Below are 25,784 nucleotides of genomic sequence, written 5' to 3'. Positions count from 1 at the left end.
AGAATTTGTTAGAACAACTGATGTTTACAAATGGAACAGTGCTAATTGATGAGAGCGAAGAGAAACTGAAGACAATAAAAAGAGTTTGAGAGTATTTGTAAGAGGAGACTGTAGAGCATCACCGTCATCATGATTAAAGTTATAAGATGAACTAAAAGACTAAATGCATCACAGGGTTCAAGCATGGTCACTGACCACTTTCCATCTCATATATGCTCTAGATACCAGATCCCACAGATTTGTTGCATATATAATTTTTTATTGTTTATAATTGGTTTCCAGCTGGCACCAGAAAATTGATCCTATTGTTAAGGCCTCAGGTTTGTTAGCCATGAAAAATACAAATACCGACACGGCTGAGCCCAGAAATAGATTTTTCCTACGTCAAAATCCCTTTTTTCATGTCCGAGTAAATATTGGGGACCAAGTTAGTCAAATGATGATGGAATGAGAGAAGTGGACCAATGAATAGGTGAAGTAGGGAAGGTAGCAGGTTGTTTACAGTAGATGTGGAGGAAACTTGGAGTGTTTTGTTGGAGAAAGTGATAAGCTAACTCAAGACCAAACTTGATTCACATCAGTTTCTTTATGACATAAGTGTGTTTGCTGAATGCCAATGAAAAAGTGGAAGAGTTTTATAGTAACCGGAATGTCATTAGTTCCAGCATTTTTACGCAGGGGGTCTTTTCAGTGTCAAAACTGAAATCCTAAATAGTGTAGTTACGGGATACGTATTTGTACATTTTTATCTGATTATATATTGATTTGTTAATTTATTTCTTCTTTTCTAATAACTGGTAATTTCTTGCTGTATCTCCTGTTACCTCTTGTTAATTCTTTCAAATAAACACAATACTCTTTGGAACCTTGAATTTCAAGTGAGTGGCTACTGTGGGATTTTTCCACATGAATGGGGGTCATCATGTAAATAACAATAATAATATGCTAAAAATAGTAATAATAAAAATAATAATAACAGTAATAATAATAATTTGTTAGTATCATGCATAGAAGTGACTTTACAGGTACTTGAAGATATATATTTTCTAAAGGATTTATATATTTTTCATATATTGTGAATGACTTTTGCTGTAATGAGAGTGTCCTTTAATGTACCCTTTTTCTGTTTTTTTAAACTTTACAGGGAAATGACAATGAAGGAAGGTGGTCCAAACTTGGGGTCTAGCTCACACGATATGTTTTCTAAAGCGCAAAAGGAGCGTCTAGATAACTTAGATCAAGCTAATCAAGAAATTGACAGGTTAAGAAAAACTATAGAGAAGTTGCAGAATGAGTTACAAGGTAATGATTTAACATAGCTTTTACTATTTATTGTTGACTGCTTTAATATTTTGATTATTTATGCACTAAATTATTACTCTTATTACTCTAGGGTAAAATGCAGACTGCATCTCTGTTTGAATGAACAGGAAACTCCCAGTAATAATTAAGTAAAATATTTGAATTTATAATTTTCATTATTTCTATATTATTATTGTTTTAATTTCACTAGCATTATTACGTATGTTGTTTTGCTTCAAACAGGCATGTATTGACCCTGGGTACTATAGTTTATAAATAGTTAAAAGCAGAGTAAAAATGCCTATAATTTGCTTGTTTGTGAGCAAGTATTTATAATGAAAAAGCAATTAAAAACAAGATCTTGTAGTTGAATTTGCTCTTAGATTTGTTATAACAGCATTGCAGTCAGTAGCTTTATAATATCTTACTGTGTTGAATATTTATAATGGATATTTGAAGCTAGATGTTTGTGTTATTTTGATATAATTGGCTCTTAGTTAACCTGCAGAAATATGCATCACTATAACCTATGTTTATGCACTTACAGAAAGACTTATAGATTATTATTTTTTTTCTTTTCAAGACATACGTAGGATCATACCTCAAACCATCCGATCAGCTTCTAAAGAATCTATTTGATTTTTTTATGAGTTTGTCATTTTCCTTTTAGTTTTGCAATAACAAGAATTTTCTGTTGTCTCTGTTATCTTCATCTTGTGCCTTTATCGCCCTTGTATTATTTTCCTTCTCCTCTCCTACCTTTCATTCCTCGGCCATCATCAAAACGGAAAACTGTAGCAGGTAAATGGTCCCTCCCACTGCAACCTTCAAAGAATTGTATGAGAGGAGATACAAGGGTCATAGTTATGTGAATAATATTAACCCAAGTTCATTGGGCAATAAGGTTTTTTTTATTCACAAAATATTATTTACCAGTACAAAAATATTGGTAATGAGGGAAAATACCATTGTATTTTATCCAGTGAACAGATTTTTCTGTTTAACTTCATTACACGTATCTCCTCTTGCTCATGAGTTCATTGATGACTGTAGAATAAATGTTACAGATTACAGTTAGTTGCATTTAGATGCTTTTACTGCATGAATTTTGATGTTATTCTTTTTCATTGTACACAGTGATGGTAGATAGCTTAGCCTAATGACATTTGTTAGTAGGTGGATGATATGTATGGCATACATTTTATCTTGGTTTTGAACTAAAGAATCTGGTTTTGTCTGTGTTTGCTCCTAAGTCTATGTTATCTTTCTAGTGTAATAACATATCACTGTCTTCCAGGTTATGCATTGTCTCAATTGGAAAAGGTTACATCCAATGTAAATGTCTTTGACATTCAGTTATGAAATAATAGGACTATTTTTTCCTGTTGATCATTTTGGAATTCAGTAACATTTATGCTGCAGTTTGCTTTATAACAGGAAATATGAGTCCCAGTTTTTAATATTAAATAGTTTAACCTTACAACCTGAGTTACAGTACTTAACTCCTTTAGGGCTGGCCCAAAACAGACTATTTTTGGCATACCATCAGTCAGCAGCCTAGGGACTGCAAATGATCAGAAGCCCAGGTATTCAGTAGAGAGATGACGGAAAAGTACCACAGACTATTGCTAATTGTTTAGTCTTTTGCCTTTGATATAAGTAGAAGCATCCTCTATTAATATCTTAGAGATGACTATAATAATGTCACAGTCTTCAATGAAGAAGAACCAGTTTATAATGACATTTGATAAAATAGATAAACATTTGTTAATTGCAAACCCATTAATGAACAGTAGCCATATTCTGTACAACAGGTCTCCCATCACATAAACTTGCTAAATTCTTAAAGATTTTATGCATCATCGTGGCCTAGGCCAAGTCTTGAAAATTAATTATGGTCATATGGTGCTGTAAAGAAGCTGGTTCCCAGTCAGTTCCAGATCGACTCCCTTGAGTTTGAGCTAGGATTTTGTTGGAAGGGAGCTACCATGTTGCTGTATGTCCAGATTCAGATCACAAAGAATATTTTTCATTACCTTTGCTGGTGGTAGAATGAGAAGAATGTGCTGAAGGATCCTATTGTTTCTAGAAACCTCAACTGATGGCTTAGGTACCTCTCTGTTGGATCTTTTGGCAGATCTTTTCGCAAGAGATGTGGTTGCCAGAACAGCAGGAGCACTGCAGAGTCTTAGTTCCTGTTGTCTTTATCAACTTCCAAGCATTTTTGACCCTGCCCCCCCTTTTCATGTCTCTTTATTGGGGTCTTGTCAGACAACAATATACCACCATCACTTACTGCAAAATTAAGGAGTAACAGAGTCAAAGTTATTTTGTCTGCTGACAGTGGAAATCTTTGCATGGGCACAGAAGCACAGTGTCAGGGTTTGACCTTGAAGATTTTCAGTTGGTGGTGAACTTTCTCAGTAGGAGTCATCAAAACCTCCCCTCAGGGTAGCCTCTTCATATTGAATTGTTTTAGGGTGTTTTTGCAAGTGTGGAGAACCCTTTATGGATCTGTCGTCTACCTTGTCATTGAGCACCAGACTAACCCTGGTCTGCTCTCCACAGATGGACTCAGCAGCTTGGACAGTGAATGTGTTGCTTTATGTCTGGGATGGCCTACTATTATGCCTTTCACTGTTCAGTCTTGGCCACAGCATCAGTGATTTCCAGACTTCCTAGACCTTGTCATGGACAAAATCTGAGGCCTTCTTACTTAGATGTGCCTTCTGGGACAGTGCATTTTTACTAGCCCCTACCATATCTGAGTTTGTCACTGGGCTCCATACCTTAGCAGCAGGTCTTCTGTTGGACTCTTCATTTGCTCCAGATTACTTCCTTCTGACAGCAAAAGTCTCTTTTGTCTGATAAAAGCCATCATGACCTATCTTCATCAAATCCAGGGTTTCTTGAGGTCTTTATTTATATAATGGCCTCAGGAATATTTCAGTCTTGAAAAATGTAATTTCTTACTGGCTCGATCAGATGATCCATGATCTTAGCTGGGACATTTCCTGCAAAAACCTTGTCCAGCTTAAGATCAAGGTTCTGAAGGTCTGTGCCTTCTCTTCAGCATTGACTTGGAAGTTCAATCTGGATCCTCTTTCCATCCACTGAGCAGTATGTAATGTTGCCAAAACACATTTTCAAGATTTTACCCATGTGATATAACATATAAGTCTTGTGATGTCTTACAGGGACTTTTTTCTTCAAGTCAAACTTTATTATTATTAATACTAATGCCCGTTTTCATGTTTATATACTCATTTTTTTATATTTGGAAATAAAAGTTAACGTATGGCTTATTTATTACGGGCTAGTAGTACGACAATTTGCTGAGGTGGTTTGATTTACAGTACTTATGTTAAATCAGGTTAATCCTGTTATATGACAGTCTGAAACAAGAATACATGTGTCTTTCAAGATTTAGCAAGTAGCCAACACATGGAATAAGGCGATTGGGGATTAATAGTTTTGTTTGAAAATCTTGTTATATTTTGTATGATTATTATTTTTATGTAGCTTAATTCATGGGCCCCAGGGTATAAAAGCAGCTTTTAGATATAGGCAGAATCACCGTACTGTATTAGCCAAAAGCTAGTACATCAATATTCCTAATGGCGTAGTAAGCATTTTCTCTTGTAGTGTTATGTTTCCTGTTGATTTTTGCATGAAATGAAGTTTAGTAAAATGCTGTTATGTAGTACATATCAACAAATATTTCCGAAATGAGTGAATTTAAATTCAAAATATTTATAATTTTGTAGTGGAAAATCCAACTTCTCGGTGAAGTACTTCAATATTTCACTGAAGCATATGTTGTTTTCTAGATATTGTAGACTTAGCATCTGAAGAAGCAGAAAGGATAAAAATCTTCAATCTATTCATTCCTTAAGGCCAAGGAGTCTGCTGCTAGTACCACCATCATTTTTGCTGTAACTGGCATACATCAGATATTCTCATTAATCAAAAAAATAAGGCTGAGTTTCCCATGTGAATATCTTCCTTCATGTGCAGAACTCTGAAAGTAGTTTACCATGTTGCATAAGTAGAGGTGCAAAAACACTTTAAACTGTCAAATTAAAGGAATTTGTAAAACAGCCTTAATCAGTTTAAGAGTACAATGAAACCCCATATATATACAGTATTTAAAATGATAGTTCCAAACTATTGGTAAATGATCATGAATTTTTTCCTGACCAAATGTCAAAGATGAAAAATACTGACTGGTGAAGGATAACTGACATTTAAATGAATTGCAGGTTGGAAATTAGTTCTATGCACTCTCCAATTAAACAACAAGACATATGAAATAAAACATTTCAAGAAAATTTCTCTTAATTGGTAATCTGCGGTACTGTATTTTTGTGGCCATTAGAAATATCTAGCTGTATTATATTTCACCATAAAATTTGTTTTAGAAAAAGGCAGGTGCCGTGTTTCTTTTAATACAGGTTAGATATTTCATTACTATGTCATTATTTTCTTTATCTTTTTCAGTAAAATAACTTTGAGGCTGTAATTAAACATGGAATTTAAGGAATTATCATTATCAGTGAAATGCTGGATTTTAAATTATCGGTTCTTGCTGAAACCATGTTTTTGTTTTAATGTTTACTCATTTGAATTATTAAAAGCAAATCCCAAAGCCCTTTACCACATTAAAATTCCTCTTTTTGTTGACTTTAAGATTTAGTTTTGAGAAACAAAATACCTATTGCCTTTGGTCACTCTTTTGTCTTTGAAATACTGGCATACATCATTTTTCCCCATTCTCAGAAAATAGACTTCTGAGATTTTTATATTATCGAGCTTCTAATGAGCTCATCTTTTGAGTAAATATACTACTATGTAGTACTTGGAAAATGAGACAACACAGACAGCTGAAATTTTGATAGAATATAAAAATGGGATGTGCCACTTCATCAAAACAGGGGCAAGTTAAACATTCTAATACCAAACATATGTTGTTGTAACATATAGAAGGTTCTTTTGGTGGGAAAAACAAGGAAAACTAGATTTCATCCCTCATACATATGGTTTCAAGTTTTAATCTTGTTAGATGGGTGGCATCCTGTATAGTTAAAGAAAGCAATGTTATTTATTTTAGTTTTATGAATCATGAAAAGCCTTTCAACTACCATTTCTAGTGACATTAGCAGCTCCACAGGAAGGTACAACTTATGTGTGCTATGAGCTGTAGATGGTATTGAAGGTTTTGTTCCTGCAGTGTCCCCGTCAGTCCCTAATTGCAATGCTTCCTGCTCCTTACTTTTCTTCCATCTCATTTGGTCTCTTACCTCGGTGTCCAATTTATTTACCTTTCTTAAATTTTCAAAACTCCCATTAGAACAAATCTTTTGGGCAACTTCGAGTAGAGTATGGAGTCAGCTGAAGCATTTTGTTAAACCACACAGTAGCAGTAGTAGCTCTAAATTTTGATCTACATGAAATTTTGCTTATAAACATTAAGACTTCTAATAACTCCAGTGACTAAACTGCTTGTAGTTTATGCATGGCAAGCATGTTTCAGCTGCATATGACTTTAATTATAGTACTTTTTACGCTCATAATCATTTTACTTTTTAAGTTTGGGCATGAAATTATTAAATGAAAATATTGTAGCTTGAATGTCAGTTGCATTTCAGACTGCTTGGAATATGAGTACAAGAGTCATAGTTTATTGGAAAAGATTGGTCAAATGAGCTTTTATGATAAAACTTATTGTAGTATAAATCAGTGATCACCAAGAGGTAATCCATATTTTTAATACAGTGATAATCCATTATGTTAAACCTCATTACTACATTCTGTTGGAAAAAGATCAAATAAGGTGAAAAAAAGGTATTTCTTCACCTTTCTGAAGATGTAAAATATTTTGTATCTTTATATTGTTTCTCTTCATCAACGTCTTTGAAGTTGTATTTTTCATACTATTGTTATGACATCTACTTGTAATTAAGTAGATGGAATTGAATTGCACAGGATCTATTTAATAGTACAGGCAGTCCCCGGGTTACGACGGGTTCGGCTTACGACATTCCGAGGTTAAGGCGCTTTTCGATTATATTCATCAGAAATTATTTCCAGGGTTACAACGCCTACAACGCTGGCCTGGCACAAGAAATATGACACCAAAAATGCAAAATAATCAATATTTAAAGGTTTTTTGGATGAAAAATGCAATAAGAATGCAGCTTACATCGTTTTGAATGCACCCAAAGCTTTAAAAGTAAGGTTTTAGGATTTTTTACTATGTTCCGGCTTATGACGATTTTCGGCTCACAACGCGTCTCAATGAACGGAACCCCTGTTGTAACCCGGGGACTGCCTGTATAACTGAAATATGAAGTTGTATTGGTCGCATCAAACAAAAGTGTTTAAAATATGTTAATTTAGGTGTCCTATATATACATATACAGGCGGCCCTCGGTTAGCGGCATGGGTTCTGTTCCTGGTCGCCGACACTAAGCGATTTTAAAGCCTACAATGACGCAATAAGTAAAATTATATTTATGCAGTATAGGACTATTGAATTTATTGTACATTAGTACTGTACAGTACATTATAGTATTATAAATACTGTAAAGTGAAAAAAGCTTAGCTTTAATCCTTTGGGTGTCTAGAGTATGTAAAGATACAATAAGGTTTTATATAATGTACAGGTAGCTGTAGTGTTCAAGTTACGATAATTCGTCCTAAGATAATCTAATTTTTATGAGAGATCAAATTACAATAGCCTAACTTTATCCCATCTTCTAGTTACATAAGTTCAAAAACAGCAAAACCGAATGATGGAAGTATAGTTTTAACGTTATACTCGTTCCGTAAACGTGTACAGCCATGAACAACCGAACGAGAAACAACTCTTTTTCTAAGTACGACCAAATTGGATAACAACATCCGTTTGGCTTGTATTTCAATCATCGTACTATAGTACACTATTACCTTTGTTGTTATAAATGACATTATGTAGAATAGGACTGAGATATCTTAATGTAATAACTTTATTCACTATAGATGAAAGATCAATATAGATCAAAGATCAATCGGGAAATATACTACTGTTAAATTTAAACCTAGTTATAGCTGAAGTTGAGAAAACTGTTCAAGCTGCTAATGACCATTATCGTGCATCAGCAACAAGGATAAAACTCCAGTAAACGTATGCCATCAAACACAACCGTAGATGAAATTGAGATAAAATCATTTTAATCAAAACTACTGTGCTTGAAAGACATTTTACTGTTGGTTTCATCCTGATATAAGATAAATAACGTAAAGTTCGTATTACGATGATATAGTAAAGGAAAATTGCAAACGGAATCACATAATTTTTTTACTCAATAAACATGCCACCAATGTAATCTTTAAAAAAAAAAAATGCTCACAATCACAATGAGACATATTCAAGTCATATTTCCACCTAAAAACATGTCGTATAAGGAAAAATAACCTTGTCTCGTATAAGTCAAGTATCTAGATATTCATTTATGCTAACTAAAAGCAAGAAAATTCGCTCAGAATAGCGTTAAATATGGCGAAACAAACCCATATTCGCCATCAGCTGATTTCCAAACCAAAACATTGGCTGCTCCACGGAATACTGGCTTAGATTTACCATAGTATTTTATAATACAATAATATGAGAATACATACAATGTTATTGGATACAGTGAAATAATGTATAACTTTTTAAAAGATTTATGGAAAAGATGCATATTTACTTTTTCTTCTATGCTTATCATAATTTTGTCTCTATGCCATCTACGTAGCTGTGGCATCTTGAGCTAGTACGGTCGTACCTCAATTTGTTGCTCGAGTAGCAAAGAAAAAATAGACTTGAGTTGCACAGTTATATTTTGTACTTCTATCCCATGGAAAAACAAACAAATTGCAGTGTTGCAAAATCAAATGTATATGCAAGTTTTGTCTTTTAAAATTAATGTATGCAACAATTGTTAATATAATTGGTTATAAAAATGTGATTCAATTATATAAATTAAAATTTTATTATTCCGCTGCAACTGAACAACCTATTGTCTTCATCAAGTGAAGGGCTGTTACAAAGACTTCAAATGGACATGCGTACTGCCACTGTATTATATTTACGTACAAAAATAAAAAATGCCCTGTAATACATTTTTCATACACATTTTAAACAAATGCATGAAAGTTTATAACAAAAAGCTGAAGTTTCATTTCAAATGAGTTATAATTAACTTCCAAATTAATAAAATATAACCACGTGAAGGCATTGTATTGGATTTTTCAGAATAGCGGCCGGCGGACAAGAACGAACATGAAAAAACATCCTCTGATAACGTGGAGGGCAGTTACAAAAGCTGCCTTAATTTGTATCATATTTATGTTCAAAAATAAAAATATCCTATACGTAATATATTTTCATACACATTTTAAACATAAAAGCAGGAACATTTATAAAATCAACACATCGATCGCTAAATTTGCTCTTTTCTTAACTTGATATTTTCGGAAGAGTGGCAGGCGGCGGCTCACAAGAACGAACATGAAAAAACATCCTCTTTGATAATGTGAAGGGCAGTTTTAAAAGCTGCCTTTGTGTCATTTCTGTGCAGAAATAAAATACACTTTACGTAATACATTTTCATACACATTTTAAACATAAACGCATAAACATTTATAAATCGACACATCCATAGCTAAATATGCAGTTATTTAACTCTATATTTTCGCCATAGAACAGTGTCAGAGGCGTATATTTTACCCTAATACCTATGTAATAACTCTCGAAATATCATTTGCATAACCTTTATGATCTGAACGGTATTTCTACAAATGTATGTACTCGTTAGACATAATGGCACTAGCGGCGCTGTTAACCGAAAACTCTGCCGTAATAATACCTTAAAATAGCTTATTTTTATAATGAATATTTTTGACGTTTTATAATGAATATTTTTGACGACAGCCGTAAAACCGATCCACCGCTAAGCGATTGCACCGTTAACCGCGGGCCACCTGTAGTAAATAAAAACAGAGAAGTACATAAAGGGAAGAAAGTGCACCAAATACAGTGAGGGGTAGAATGGGAGGAGGAAGAAAGGAGGAAAAACGCAATACCTAACCACATTAATCATATAGAAAGGCAAGCTGAACAAAACTGTCTGAAATTAATGGGTATAAATTTGTGTATAACAAACCCATTAATAGTAAATAGCCTTATTCTCAGCAACATCTCTCCTGCTGCAGAAATTTGGGAGACCGTTATAGACAATGGACCTATTGCGTATACCCAGGTCATGCTCTGCTCATCCCCCTAGGCATCATTCTTCCTTGTGTGCTGTGTAGGTGTATTCGGAACTACTCTTAAGGGACACACAGCAGGTACTGTTAGATCCTTCCTCAGAATGGATTGTTAGTTTTTCTAGATATTGAGACCAAGAGTTTAAAGAAGTGGAGTTTGCCCATCGATTTTTTTTACCATCCTTGCCACTTTCTCTCTTTTGTACTATCCTTGCCTTTCTCCCTTCCCCCCCTCTTTTTTTATTTTATATTATTTATTTGTTTCAGGAACATCCCTATCCTTGATCAGAGCCATCAGGGGCTCCTTTCTGCTTACTCAGGACTTCAGGCGTACCCTATCTCACTTCTGTCTTTATGCTATCCCTAGCTTATCTCTCCTTCAGGCTTGTTTCAGGACTGTCATATTCTTGAAGAATACTATTTTTTATTGGCTTCTTCAGGTGATCCATGCTTATCAGGATATTTTGCAGGAAGACTTCTCCCAGTTGAAGATCAAAGCACATGAAGTTCCTGCTGTAATTTCCTTACCATTAAGCTCAATCAGGAACCGTTGGTGGTAAACTTTGCTTTGTGATGTGACCCTTATATCTTTTAATATGATAATTGTTGGGTCTGGTCATTGTAGCGAGACGTGTGACCAGGTGCGAAGGGTGCTGGTCATTAATCCTCGTGTATCATCATGATCCTCTTACCTCATATCTCTGGTACACATTGAAGATGTTTATTTTTCTGGAGTACCTGTATTCATGCATCGTGTCATTGGTAAGTGTCTCGCATATGGACTGCAGGACTTATTTATAACCCAGTATTTGATGGAAACTCTCATTCTGCCAAGTATTGCTCTATTATGCTGGTGGCCCAGCCAGGCCTTTGAGGGGACAGATAATAGACTTCTGCTCTTAAAGTCCTCTTCTCTTTGCCCTCCTGGCTCATATCTTATCTTCACAACTAAATTGAGGTTCAGACATTTGTGACTGACAGGTTTATTGTAAAGTAACAGTTTTCATAAAATTTTTCATGCAAACTAATTGATTAAACACACCGTGTCTTTTTGTGATTGAGATTGCCATGGAAGAGTAATTCTTTGAGATTGTCACGGAAGAGTGATGCCTAGTTGAAGAGCAGTGTGTAGTCAGGATTTAGTGCATTGGTGTGTGTTTGGAGAATTACTGCACAGAAGAAATCTGTTTATGATTAATGGGGTTGTATAAAAAACATGTTTTGTTGTAAAAATATCATGCTTAGTGACCTGGAGTTAAGATCAGGTAGGAAGTGAAAGCATGGTCAGAACATTCAACTTTTATTGTAAAATTCAGCAGTGTGGGTGATAATGAATACAAATACAATTATTAATTGGTGCATCACATCATTTAGAAAATTATTCCATCACAAAGATGGCCAGCCCTATGAGAGTCAACTATTTTGACTTAGTAGCCTGGTTAAACTACCCAAGGATAATAATCATCATTGTGGTCATCATCTCATCATCATCATCCATCACAAAGATTGTTATATTACCTAAATGTCGATCTATATATGTTTAATATATATATATATATATATATATATATATATCTATATATATATATATATTATATATATATATATATACACACACACTATATATATATATATATATATATATATATATATATATATATATATATATATATATATATGTATGTAATATATATATATATATATATATATATATATATATATATATATATATATATATATATATATATATACACACACACATTATTATTATTATTAGAGTAAATGTTAATTACTTTCTGTATTCCATGCCAAGAGTTTTCCAAATTTTTGCTGTGCTAAATGCAGTGAATATTTTGAAGTAATCAGTTATAGTTAGTAGTAGTTAGTGTTTATGGTGTTTAGCATATTAACCCTGTTATTTTTCCCATACACAACTTCAGTTAGTTGATTGCATTTCAAACTGAGAATTCATTTAGTGTTGTTTAATTTGAATTGTACATGGGCTTGTTCATCACAGTTTTGCTTTGTCAGTTTTAAGTGCAAAGTTTCAGGTCTTAGCTGCTGCCAATTCTGCTGTCTAAAATGTCCAGATATTTTTCTCCTTGCCATAACTTATTTCACTGTATTCTTCTTGCCAGTAGTGTTATTTTTCTCCCTTATATGAAACACTTTTGCACGGACTGTACAGTAACTTGTTTATGGCCTATATCATTGTCCAGATTTGCTTTGTTGATTGTTTTTACCCTGCATAAATATAGATTTGCAAGTTTCTCTGTTTCTTTTCTTTGCTGTTTTAGATAAAATTAGAGAATTATTCTCCAGTCTCACTGATACATATATTGTGAAGCTTATTTCATGCTATAAATTGCATTGTTTATAATGATTCAGAATTTTTCATGCTGGTTTATGAAAGTTTATGTATTTTTACTGAAATGGAGACATGTTTAGGTATTTAAAAGTAGTGATTATGTGTTGCTGTTACGCTTTCAAATGTATCCCAAAGCTTTTACTGGAGAGCAAGTTTTTCTTGCCAGATGGCATTTAATTTTCTTTTACTGTGAATAAGAAATAAGAATATTGTAAATGATTTTTCAGAGTGATTTTAGGATAAACTTAAATGAATTTGTATGTTGGAAACTAGATATTTATGAAAACGTAAGTGCAAAGGGTTTGGGTGTTAAGATGTTTATGTATAGGGTTGCAAGATAACGGGAATATATAGTAAAATAATAAAATATTTTAAGCAAGTTTGGGTTAGACTCTTCCTTATACCAAGTAAATGTGAAATTTCTGTTTGTAGGTGTTCTAAACAAGTAAGCCAATGAAATGTTTAGTACATTATATTTATTATGCTGTATTTTAGCTTCAGTGAAAGCTTAGCGTTAACATCTCCAGAAACCTTAAATGTATTTTGCATTTTGGTGAATAGTTTAGGCATGGTATTTATAGCTGGTATAATTTTTTTTTAACTAGAAAGGCAAATATTTTCATGAATATAAGGGACCATGATGGCAGTCTGTGTAACAAGTCATTCAGTTGTAATGGATGTTAGTTAAACTAGCATGCGAACAGGAAAATGATGGTTGAAGTAAGAATTAAGAAATACTTTGCATGTGGTGATTTTGGCTGCTTCAGTATGGGAAGTCCATTCTATTTTTATTTTTAGGTTTTTACAGATTAGTCAGTTGTTAGAGAAAAAAAATTGCAGTTGGTATCTGTGAAACAAGAATTCAGTAGGAAGTTGATATAAAAATATAATTAGCATTTTAGCAAGATTTAAGCTGAAATTTAAGAAGAGATTGGTCATTTATTTCCCAAGGTAATTGATTGTTAGTGGTCATTTTGCCGTTGTTTTCTTATCATTATATTCAAGAAAGCACCATAATGTCTCAAGAGTCTAGGATTAGAAATGTAAATGTCTGGAGAACAAACAGAATATTTGTACTCTATAAATTACTGCAGATTAATTTACCACATGTCTGTTATACGTAACATCCAGGATACATTCTAGCTCGTGGGACATTATGCAACCTGAACATAAGTGAACATACTGAAAAAGTCAGCATAACATACCTTATCTACACCTTACATGTACTGACTATATTGTATTATATTTAATTTTATCTTATAATTTGTATACTTTTTTGTCGCAGAGTATCTTAGATAAATATAAGATACAGAACTTGGTTAGATAACTATAAGACACAGAACTTTGTTACATAGTCTGTGCATAACATAGGTCTGCTTACATGTCAGCATTGTCAACTTTGCAGATCATCACTGCATTATTAAAAGGAAGTATTTCTGTAAATATTAATAAAATGAAAAAGTAATGTACAATGACTAACAGTTCATTGTAAATGAGAACAGAAGTAGTAGGTGTTCCAATATTCTGCATTTTGCAGTTCTCTTTCTAGAAAATGTTATAACCCAAAGGTTCTTTGTTCAAACTGATATTGTCCCATGAGAAAATAATCAGTTTTGGGCAAGTCTTGACCCAAAAAATAATCATTCACATATTAAAAAATTAATTCATAAGGAAAACTACCATGTAAGAATTGAACTTTTTATTATATATTCTTGCTGTCCAATTTCAAGTACAGTAAACAATAAATACAGTGGTACCTCGCTTGTCGAATGTTTCTTATGTCGAACTTTCTGTTTTTCCTAATGAAATTTGTCGAACAAAGGCTCATACCTCGAACTGACTGATTATCTAGTTTATACTTGTATTCGATGGCCTACTGCATCTTACAAAAAAAACTGTTTTAATGTTTTATTTTTCATTTAAAATGTATAGTTTAATACCATTTGTGACAAAATAGATAAAAGTATAGAGCATTTCAATATAAAATTTAGCTTTCAATAAGAAATTTAACATAAAAGATGTATAAAATCGTACGTCACGCCCAGCTGACTTGAGACTGAACGAGGGAGCGTTGATATGTTGAGGAGAGAAGAAGAGAGAGTTAAAATATTACTATATGTATGTAAAAGCAATAACAGTTCACATAAAAAAAGGGAATTTCACAGTAAATTGAGCGTAATGATAAAATATGAAAACAATCAAATGCAATACACACACACAAAAAATTCTTCATTGACCCAGTTTTCGGTGCACTGAGTGAGACGGTCTGGTTGAACTATATTAACAAAATAGTAAATGAGCGAACAAAGCTTTTCACAGTAAAATTTACCATAAACAATTAAAAAATTCATTCGTCATTGCAATGACGCACAGCTAAATTGAGGTAAAGGGAGGGGGCATTTTTGTGGAATAATGAATGAATGATTTTAAGTTATTGTAAGTCATGATATTGTTGAGGAGAGAATAGAGTAAAATCTTTATTATATAAGTAATATGCACGTAAAAGCAGTACCAATTCACATAAAAAATAAAATGTTATTTCACAGTAAATATAATGTAGTGATATGACATGAAAGCAATCAAATGCAATACAGAAAAAAAAGCTTGCTCGATTCCGTGTTCGGTGCTCTTAGTGAGACTATAGGGAGAGGAGAGAGAAGAAGAATGGGTCTGCTTCCCACTGACTTATCAGCTGGGCTGGGATGATTATTTGCCCTTTTCTTTACTACTGAAAATGTAACTAAGCTCTGTGATAAACAAACTGGCGCCGCGTTCAGCTTCTGCATGCCTTCGATTGTTTGTTTACACAGGTTCCTTGTGAAAAGTTATTTTATATCTTTCCTTTTCTTGCATTCTTGACTTATTACTTATTTGTTTGCAAAATCCTCATGTTTATTTAAAGTCTGCTGTTTTCCAACTGTAAGTTGATATGTTGTGGCATAATTAATCTCTTTCGTGCACTTAAGATCCAATTGTAAACATGCTGATTCTCTCTCTCTCTCTCATCTCTCCCGTCTCCTCTCCTCTCTCTCCGATCTCGGCGGCCTCTCTTCATCACTCTCTCTCTCTCTCTCTCTCTCTCTCTCTCTCTCTCTCTCTCTCTCTCTCTCGATTCCTTTGATTATCCTTGTAACATGTGACTAAAATTTATGTTATCAACCTTTGCCTAATGCAACCTTCTCAGTTTCCTCAAAGGGTTCCCATTTCTCCTCCCTCCATCCCCCAGCTACCCTGGCGCCATTTTCACCAACTGGTTCGTAAATCATACGCAGAAAAAATAAAATTTCAGAAATTTTATTTCTTATAACCTACTGTTTCATTACTTTACACTCTTAGTTTAACTTTTGAACGCATTAATTATAGAAAAAATGTGAAAAAAAGGACTATTTGGGTTGGCTGGAACAAATTGTCCTGATTCCCTTTATTTCTTATGGGGATATTTATTTCATATTTCAAACAAAAGCGCCTCAGCGGTGTAGTTGGTATGGTATTGGCGTCTCACCTCGGTGGTCGCGGGTTCGATTCTCGGCCATTCCATTGAGGAGTGAGAGATGTGTATTTCGGGTGATAGAAGTTCACTCTCGACGTGGTTCGGAAGTCACGTAAAGCCGTTCGTCCCGTTGCTGAATAACCACTGGTTCCATGCAACGTAAAAACATCATACAAACAAAACAAACTATTTCAAACAAATCATACTTCGAATAGCCTTCTGGAACGGATTAATTTTGAAGTCTGAGGTACTACTGTATGTACGTGATATACATATTTGAAGATGTAATAGAATACAACCAATCCAAAGCTCCAATAAGAAATTCAGTGAAACTATCAGTCTTGTGCTATTGCTACTTATGTAAAGTTCTTCATGTCATCAGATGTGTAGTGTCGGCAGCGTTGGTTTGTGCATTTCCTTTCATTTATTCTCTGCACTCATCAGTGTTCATGTTTAGCTGGAGCATTGTTGCACTCAGTTGGCTGCATTGATGTATCCAACTGTTCCAGCTTGCTCCTGTGTTGCCATTGCCATGAGCACCTCAGGTTTCCTAGACTTTTGGGCCTGCTTCCAGATCCTCAGGTCTGTTACTTTGACATTTGTGAAGATGTAGCTTCTAAATTGACAATAAAGTTGGGCCATAATTTGGTAACTATAATAATAGATTCTTCTTTAGAATAATCTACTAAATAGGTTGCTTTCTACTGAAACTTTTCTGAGTACCTCAACTTAAGTTGTTTTTCTGAGCCTGGAGATTTCCATTTATTCCGTAGTTTAATTTTATATATAATATAACAGTGGCCTTGGCAATCAATCATTGCAGAAATTATTGAACTTGGATGCCATTTCTGAATATTATTGCTCATGAAGAGGGCATACTTATGTGTATGGTATCAGAATTGTGAAAATATTTTTGTTTTTAATAAAAACAATTTTTTTTATTCTTCCATTTCTGCAGGTATGGGTAGTAAAGAATATATGAAGCTATTTTTCTTGGCGGGAGTTGTGTTAGTTTCATGAAAATACTATGTCTTGTATTTCACTGTTTCATATTACTATTCATCATTGATGTTGAAAACAAGAATCTTTTAAAAGTATACCTACCAATTTAAACTATTAATAAGGTTGTCCAATTTTCTACACTAACAATGTTTACTTAGTGGAGAAATTCGTTTCCACAGATTTCTTATCACCTTTTATGAAATTGTGTATATTACACTATGTGCCACATCAGATATATCTTGTTGAAAATGTGTAACAGGTGGGAAGTGCATTTGTGGCGTGTTCACTGTTATATCATTGCCGTGTCAAACAGACTGTTGTACTTGAAGTGCATATAAACTATGAAAGCAAAGTCAGCTTTTATCCTTATAATGTATTTTTTATATCTATTACTGTCTTAATATTTAGTTAAAAGTATAGTGGGATAGTTATCACTTAGTTTTGGATCTGAAATTGTGTAGTTTTAAGGTAGATTTTTTCATTTCGTTGGTAGTTATTAGTAGCATTAATTTTTTGTAGAATTATATGTTCTATGCTGTTTTATACCTGAAATTTGATAGTATTCATATAACTTGATACTTATCAAACAGAGGCACAGCAAGAAGCTGAGGTTTCCAAAAGACGCCGGGACTGGGCTTTCAATGAAAGGGACAAGATTGTTCAAGAAAGAGAAAGTATTCGCGCGCACTGTGATAAACTGAGGAGAGAACGAGATCGAGCTGTATCAGAACTGGCAGAAGCTTTAAGGGACTCTGATGACATGAAGAAGCAGCGTAATGAAGCATCTAAGGAACTAAAAGAATTAAAGTAAGGATTTTCTGTTTTTTTTTCATTAGTCATTTTATTAGTTTCGGTATCTATAGCACAACATGAATTGCTGTGCTGATATAGTGAGGAAAATGAAAAGAGTCAGAAGAGTAAAAACATGGGAACTGAAAAGTGAACTCAAAACAGAATTGTATTAAAAGCATCAAGAAAAATAATATACATGATCACAGGCTAATTTCCATTGAACATTTTCTAACAGACAGTGACTTTCAAGAACAAATTGATGGTATTCAGTCAAAGACACTCTCAGGTGAAAACTGAGTTCCACAAGAAAGTGTTCTTAGTAGCACCTCTTTATACTAAAAATAAGTTATATCAGCAGACAGCTATCATTTGGAATGAAAAATATTGAAAAAAACAATTTTTCTGTGTGTATTGCACAGCATAAAAAAACGTAAAATAAATTGAAGTTTGTAAATATTAATAGATAGGCCTCATCTGCAGGTGTCCCATCCTCCATCGAAAATACCATACACCCAATTATTTGTATGTGCAATATTGTATTTAGTGTGCATGTACAGTACCACTTTTGAGTTTGGTTTGCTATTCTTTTGTTGATATGTAAAAGTTTGAAAATGGGAAATATTAAGAAATATAAGTTACTCTCCATCAAAAGAATATCATTTTTGGAACATAACATTTGCTAATTACAACCTAGATGGATTATGTTTTGTTTTGTAGAATTTTAAATTGTTCATTTTCAGTAAGTGTCCAGTAATTTCTATGTTGGCCATATTGTTTGTTTTGTAGCTTTTGATATGTTAAAAGTAAGTAGAATTATTCAACTTGGAAAAAAGCATAGATTTTCTGATTTTCTTGCTTCCAGGGAACGTTTGGAAGCAGAGCAGGAGAAGGCAGCTGTTGTACGTCAGTTGGCAGCACATAATCACTCTCGAGATTCGGCAATAGACACAGATATGCAAGAGTGGGAAATTGAAACTCTCCATATGCCTATTGTAAGGATCTTGTTATTGTATTTCTTTAGTGAAGTACGTAATGTATTTTAGGAGATAGACAGATTTTTGTTCGGAGTTCAAATTAGTTTCATTGATATATACAGTGATACCTCAAGCATTTGTGAGGTTAGGTTCCATAACCTGTTGCAGATTTGGAGGAATTGCAAGTTTTTAGTACAGGTCACTAAAATTGCTAATACTAAATGCTTATTTCTAGAGTTTAAACCTTAAGTATGTCCCAAATCTTGCTCCTAAAGCATTTTAGTTTCATTTAAAAGTTAGCTTAATACATTACCCTTAAAACAAGAAATAATGGTTGACGTAAAAATAGAGCACCATATCGCCTAATGGGTATTTGCCACATTATCGCATTTAAAGTACAGTATACTAAGGTTACTTCATACTAATTCATTGGCTGCCATTCTTTTTTTCTTTTGCAATCACAGTAAGGTAAAACCAAATAATGAATAGGACTGTAAACTTAATGACTGACATTTTCTTTGTAAACTAGGGAAACTTCATATGTCACAGAAGTCATATAATGAAGGTACAGTTCAATAAAATAAAGAAAACATGTACATACTGTACTGTAAACAGATCTGTGAAGAAATTATGGATGCAAATTAGTTAGGTTCCAATGAAAATTTTGTGAATCCAGAAACAAGGATGCGTGAGGTATGACTGTAGTTGCAGAAGCTTTAGTAAGAAAAATTTTATTTTTTAACAGTAACTCTAGAGATTTATGAAAAGCTAACCAAAAATACTTTTTCAGGCTATAGAGTCTGAACGTGATGTTGGGTTTACTGTTGTCGGGGGCCGTGATGATCCACACTATGGGGGAAGTGATGGAGCCATTTATGTTACTAGCATTACCAAAGATGGACCTTTTGAAGGGAAACTCAGGTAAGAGTTTTACGTGTTTGGATGGAAACTTAATATAATACTTTTAATATCTGTTGATACAGTCACATCTCAATTAGTGTGAGGGTTACATTCCTGGAGAGCTTCTGTTAATTAGAAACGTGCTATTTAAACACATTTTTCCCATACAAAATACAGTAATAAGGGGGGTTACATTCCTGGACTTGGGGAACTCTGTACTTTTTTGCTAAGTACAACCAAATTAGATAACAGCAACATCCATTTGCTTGTATTTCAACCATCGTACAGTAGTAAACAATTACCGTAGATATGTTATAAACAATGCTATGTAGAATAGGACTGATATATTTTTATGTAATAACTTTATTTGCTATAGAGCAAAGATCAGCAAGGAAATATGGTGTTAAATTTCAACCAAGTTATAGCTGAAATTCCCCCTCATTTTGGGACCACCTTGACGTGGTGAGGGGGCTCTCGAACCTCAGGAATCTCTTCCCAGGTTCGAACCCAAGAGTCCCATATGACATTATATATTTTCGAGTAAACTTATGTGGACTTTTCCATTTTTTGCCAAAATTTTTGAAAGCAAATAAATGAGAAAACATATCATGGCTTAACGTGGAGTTAAATCCGAAGCTAAATAGTGAGAACTGTGGTAGATCCATCATCTACCCGACAATGTTCGGACCTGTTTTTCAGGCGGAACTATTCTGTGGAGCTGGACCACGGATTCCAGGGGGGGTCTGGTTCTAGGAATAGAACTCTCGGCATTCTATCCAGTTTGCCCATAATGTGATTAGGATGGGGATAATTGTATTAACATAATACTCTTAGTCCTAGCAAGCGGGTTCTGCTTACACTTGGGCCATACTAATCATGTTATGCCATCCCCTTTTGGGGTAGGGTAGGGATGTGGACATTTGGGAGTCCTTTCTCACTTGTGCCTTTGGCAGAAGATTTAACTTCGCGAAGGGCCAATGATATCTTTTCAAGAATTTTTTTTTTTTTTTTTTTTTTTTTTTTTTTTTTTTTTTTTTTTTTTTTTTTTTTTTTTTTTTTTTTTTTTTTTTTTTTAAACTCAAAATTTATGAACTGTGAAATAAATGATTTGAGTACCCCTGGGCCCCATGATGGAAAAACTACGGCACAGTTGATGACCATTGGCACGTCACTCCCGAATTTCCTAGGTACTGCCACAAGTAGTGAAAGTACTATAAAAGATACAAAGGAACACCCTGTTCCAAGTAAAGCAGCAGAGCCAGAAAACCAAATAGAGTGCATAAATAAAAAAGAAACAAACAAAAATAAATTGGTAAACTCCAATATCGTAACAATGGCACCATATATGATGAACAATAATTCTGAATTAGAGACAAATAATCCTCCCAGCAGTACAGAAAAATATAAAAATCATAATAGACAAGCAACATACATAAAACAAGGACCAAAGAGAAACAAAAATTACCGACTTAATCCCACATTGGTACATTTTTTGATGACCTCTTTGGACCAGATAATTGGTCAAGATTTCTAGTCCTCAAGCTGACAACAAAATCTCAGCAGCGATGCTAGAAAACAAATTACTTAACATATATCCAACACAAGACATGGAATGCAGACACATCAAGGACAATGAATGGCTTATCCAAGTAACCAATAAAAAGCAGTCCACTGCCTTTTTAAGTATAACAGAAATAAATAATATAAAGGTAATAATTACAAGCCACGAAACATTGAATTATGTACAGGGTACAGTCATCCTACCCAATAGCGAGCAGGAGCTTCCTTCAAAACAACTATTGCTAGACTCCCTAAAATTGAGATATAACAATATCCACGATTTAGAAATATACTCTATTTCAAGTAGGAAAGATAAAAGTAAAAATATCAACATTGCCAAAATAAAATTTACAGGCCAAGACTTACCATTTAAAATAAAAATTCTTGGACAAAATAGAGAAGTTCGTCCTTTTGTTCCTAAACCATTACAATGTACACAGTGCTCAAGGTATGGACACACATACAAAAGATGCCGTAATAAAGCTATATGTGCAGTCTGTGCATCAGATGACCATACCACTAATTGGAACTGTAATCAATCAAAATGTATTAATTGTGGACTAGCCCATCACGCAAAATCTAAGGAGTGTTCATTTTACCAATATAACACAGAACTTCAGTTGTTAATAAATAGGACAGGAATGTCAGTCATGGAAGCCAGACTTGAGCTAAAAGTAAGAGGCGTTAACAATCCATCCAAAACCCCCACCTTTTCAAATGTGACTAAAAATCAAGACATCAAACAGCACAATGACAAACAAGATAGTATAAACATGGAAACTGGATTTCATACCAATAATACTGAAACCCAAAATAAAAGTGATATTACAACAACCAATACCACCACTAACATAGATGATTCAGTTACGTATCCATGGAAAAGAACTTCCAATAGAAGAAGAATTAAATAATGATGATAATCGAACTGGCAAAAAGAAAAGAATTCTAGAAAGAACCCCACCTAAGGGAAAAAAAGTAAATATTGAAAATTACAATCAATCCAGAGAGACTCCAACTACACCAGGAGAACATTTTAAAAAAGATATTAAACTAACCTCATCACAAGTGGAAATACACAATTACCCTCAATCTCAATCAAACAGCCAACATCTGGACAGTAAAGATCACTCTTTACAATTTCCATCAAATAATACTAATGAAAATCATACCATTAAACCAAACCAAAATATAACTATCACCCCCCAACCATCCACAAGACCGAAATATCCCATTAACAACAACAAAACAAATAACCCCTCAAACCAACAGTCCTTATCACTACAGAAAGGAACAATAGAATTACAAAACCAGAAATTTCTAAAGCTAGACCAAAAACTTCTGAACCAATAATTAACATTACCAAACATGCTTCATCTTGTGGTTGTAATGAATGCTTTGTAAGTACATATAACCAACTAACTACCAAGACAGAGGACACAGTACGAAATTGTATTGACAATTTTACCAAATTAAGGAGGTGCCCTTTAACACACCAACATGAGAACGAATTATGTTCTGAATCCTTAAAATACAAAAAGGAAATTATAAAATCAAAAATAGACTTATTAATATTCAACTATGAAAAACAAACAACTGCAGAATCTAATAACCAACATACAAATACAATGATTAAAAAACCACAAATAAATTCAAATGCATATAAACTACGAGATAAAGTAAAATCAGCAATCAATTTACAGAATTTAACACCAATTCCTCCCAATAATGGAATATAAAATCATTCAATGGAATATAAATGGTCTCTTACCCGCGACTACGTCTGGGTGAATTACAAAGAATCATACGAGACCACAACCCAATGTGCATATGTCTACAACATATAGGAAGTAACCCTACAAATATCCAACACTATAAAATTGCCTGTTATTCACCAACTGACGGTGGAAAATTAGGCACAGCCATATACGTTCATAATAGCATTACATATGAAACCCTGTTGGAATACCATCTATGCCATATCAAATAACATCAATTAAACTGTATATGCCTGATAAAAGTAAAATTACTATTTGTAATTTATATAACCAACCAAATTTCAATGCAAATTTCAGTGATTTTTCTGAACTTATTAGCAAAAGTATACAGGAACCACTACTTATAGTAGGAGATTTTAATGCACATAATCCATTATGGGATATTAATAACCCCACTGACACATCCGGAATCAACATAGAGAATACTATAATGAAACACAACCTGTATTGTCTCAATGAAAGTGAAGTTCCAACATATTTTTTCAAATACACACCTAACCTTTTCTTCAATTGACATTTCATTATGTTCAAATGATGTAGCAGAGAAATTTGAATGGAACGTCCTAGACGATTCATACACAAGTGACCATTTCCCAATCATTCTGAACTACTTAAGTAATGTCAAAATATTGCCACCTACAAGATATAATATCCAAAAAGCTAACTGGGATAAATATTTCCTATACACACGAAACATACCACCATTTCCCACATAATGAAGATCACAATACTACATGTGAATCCTTCTCAAACTTCATAATAAATGCTGCAGATAAAAGTATTCCAAAAACCAAAACACATTCCACAAAATCCCCTGTCCCATGGTGGAATCCAACATTAACAACATTAAGTAAAATACAACATATATTGAGTCGCAATCTAAACAGACTCAAAACTCGCCTTAAATCACTCAACACAAAAAAATGCCCTATAGTATAAACATATTAAACAAAATAGTTTATAACAAACATAACAATTAACTACATTAAACCACTATATAAACAAATATACAGCAAGTTTAGAAAAACGGTAATAGCTGAAAAAATCGCATCATGGAAGGAATATGTCTCAAACATATCTTCAAACACATCCACAAGGGATGTCTGGCAAAAGATAAGGAAAATCAATGGAAAACATATAAGACCTCCAAGAAGTGCAATACATTTAAATGGAAAAATATACCATGATCTTATGAAATATCAAACATAATTGGGAAACATTTTGAAAACATCAGTGCTTACTCCAGCCTAGATACACATTTTCAAAGTATCAGAAAACAAAAAGAAAATATAATACTCAATTTTGAAACTCTTGAAGACCTGGAATATAACTATATTTTTAAACATGGATGAACTAGATAATGCCATCAACTCTTGTCATCCCTCTGCACCAGGATATGATAAAATATCATTTGAAATGATAGAAAAATTAGCTCCTATAGCTAAATCATATTTATTAAATTTTACAATAGTATCTGGCTAAAACGTGTCTTTCCTGATAAATGGAAACATGCCATAATTATTCCAATAAACAAACCAGGAAAGGATGCAAGTAATCCATCCAATTATAGACCGATATCTCTAACAAGTTGCCTATGCAAAATCTTAGAAAAAATGGTTAATGCACGATTAACGTATGTAATAACCAAAGAATCCATTTTAACACCAACACAATCTGGTTCAATAGCTGGCAGATCAACCCTAGATCCCTTAACACATTTAGAAGATCATATCAAAAAAGGCTTTGAACAAAAGAAATTAACAGTAGCTATATTTTTTGATATAGAAAAAGCATACGATACAACATGGAAACATAACATCATGCAAAAACTCCACTCCAAGGGACTAAGAGGCCACTTACCAATATTTATTAAGAACTTCTTAACAAACAGAACTTTTCAAGTAAGAGTAGAAAATTCCTACTCAGTAACCTATAAACTGGAAGAAGGAATCCCTCAAGGTAGTGTCTTGAGCTGTACATTGTTTGCTTTAGCAATCAATGACATTACTATAAATTTACCAAGTGGTGTAAAAAACAGTTTATATGTGATGACTTTGTCATTTACTATACGAGTAGTAATTTGAGACATGCTCAGAGAGTTCTCAGTACTGCCATTTCAAATATATGTAGTTGGGCAAATTCAGTTGGATTTAAATTTTTTCAACTGATAAAACAAAAGCAATCGTCTTCTACAAAGACAAAAGGTGGATGAAGAACCAAACAATCAAACTGCATCTTTATAGCACTGAAATACAATTTTGTACAAAAATCAAGTATCTAGGAGTAATATTTGATCAACATTTAAATTGGAAAGAGCACATCAAATACATTAA

General features: G+C 33.5%; 1 protein-coding gene across 10 annotated transcripts in view; it reads left to right on the top strand.

Moving 5' to 3' along the window:
* The window catches only part of LOC135221077 (disks large homolog 5-like), a 625,627-nt gene that overhangs the window by 572,728 nt on the left and 27,115 nt on the right, over nt 1-25,784 (top strand). For all 10 annotated transcript variants that reach the window (XR_010315871.1, XM_064258859.1, XM_064258857.1 and 7 more), the window contains 4 exons: nt 1,145-1,302; nt 18,041-18,257; nt 19,105-19,234; nt 20,007-20,137. Coding sequence is in view for 9 of the 10 variants with exons in the window: in XM_064258859.1 (XP_064114929.1) it covers nt 1,145-1,302; nt 18,041-18,257; nt 19,105-19,234; nt 20,007-20,137 (636 nt within the window). In the remaining variant the exon portion in view is untranslated. The remainder of the gene's footprint in view (nt 1-1,144; nt 1,303-18,040; nt 18,258-19,104; nt 19,235-20,006; nt 20,138-25,784) is intronic.

The sequence above is a fragment of the Macrobrachium nipponense genome, chromosome 2, assembly GCF_015104395.2.
Source record: "Macrobrachium nipponense isolate FS-2020 chromosome 2, ASM1510439v2, whole genome shotgun sequence".
In the NCBI taxonomy this organism is placed as follows: Eukaryota; Metazoa; Arthropoda; class Malacostraca; order Decapoda; family Palaemonidae; genus Macrobrachium; species Macrobrachium nipponense.
This window is presented reverse-complemented; position numbering and strand designations above follow the sequence as displayed.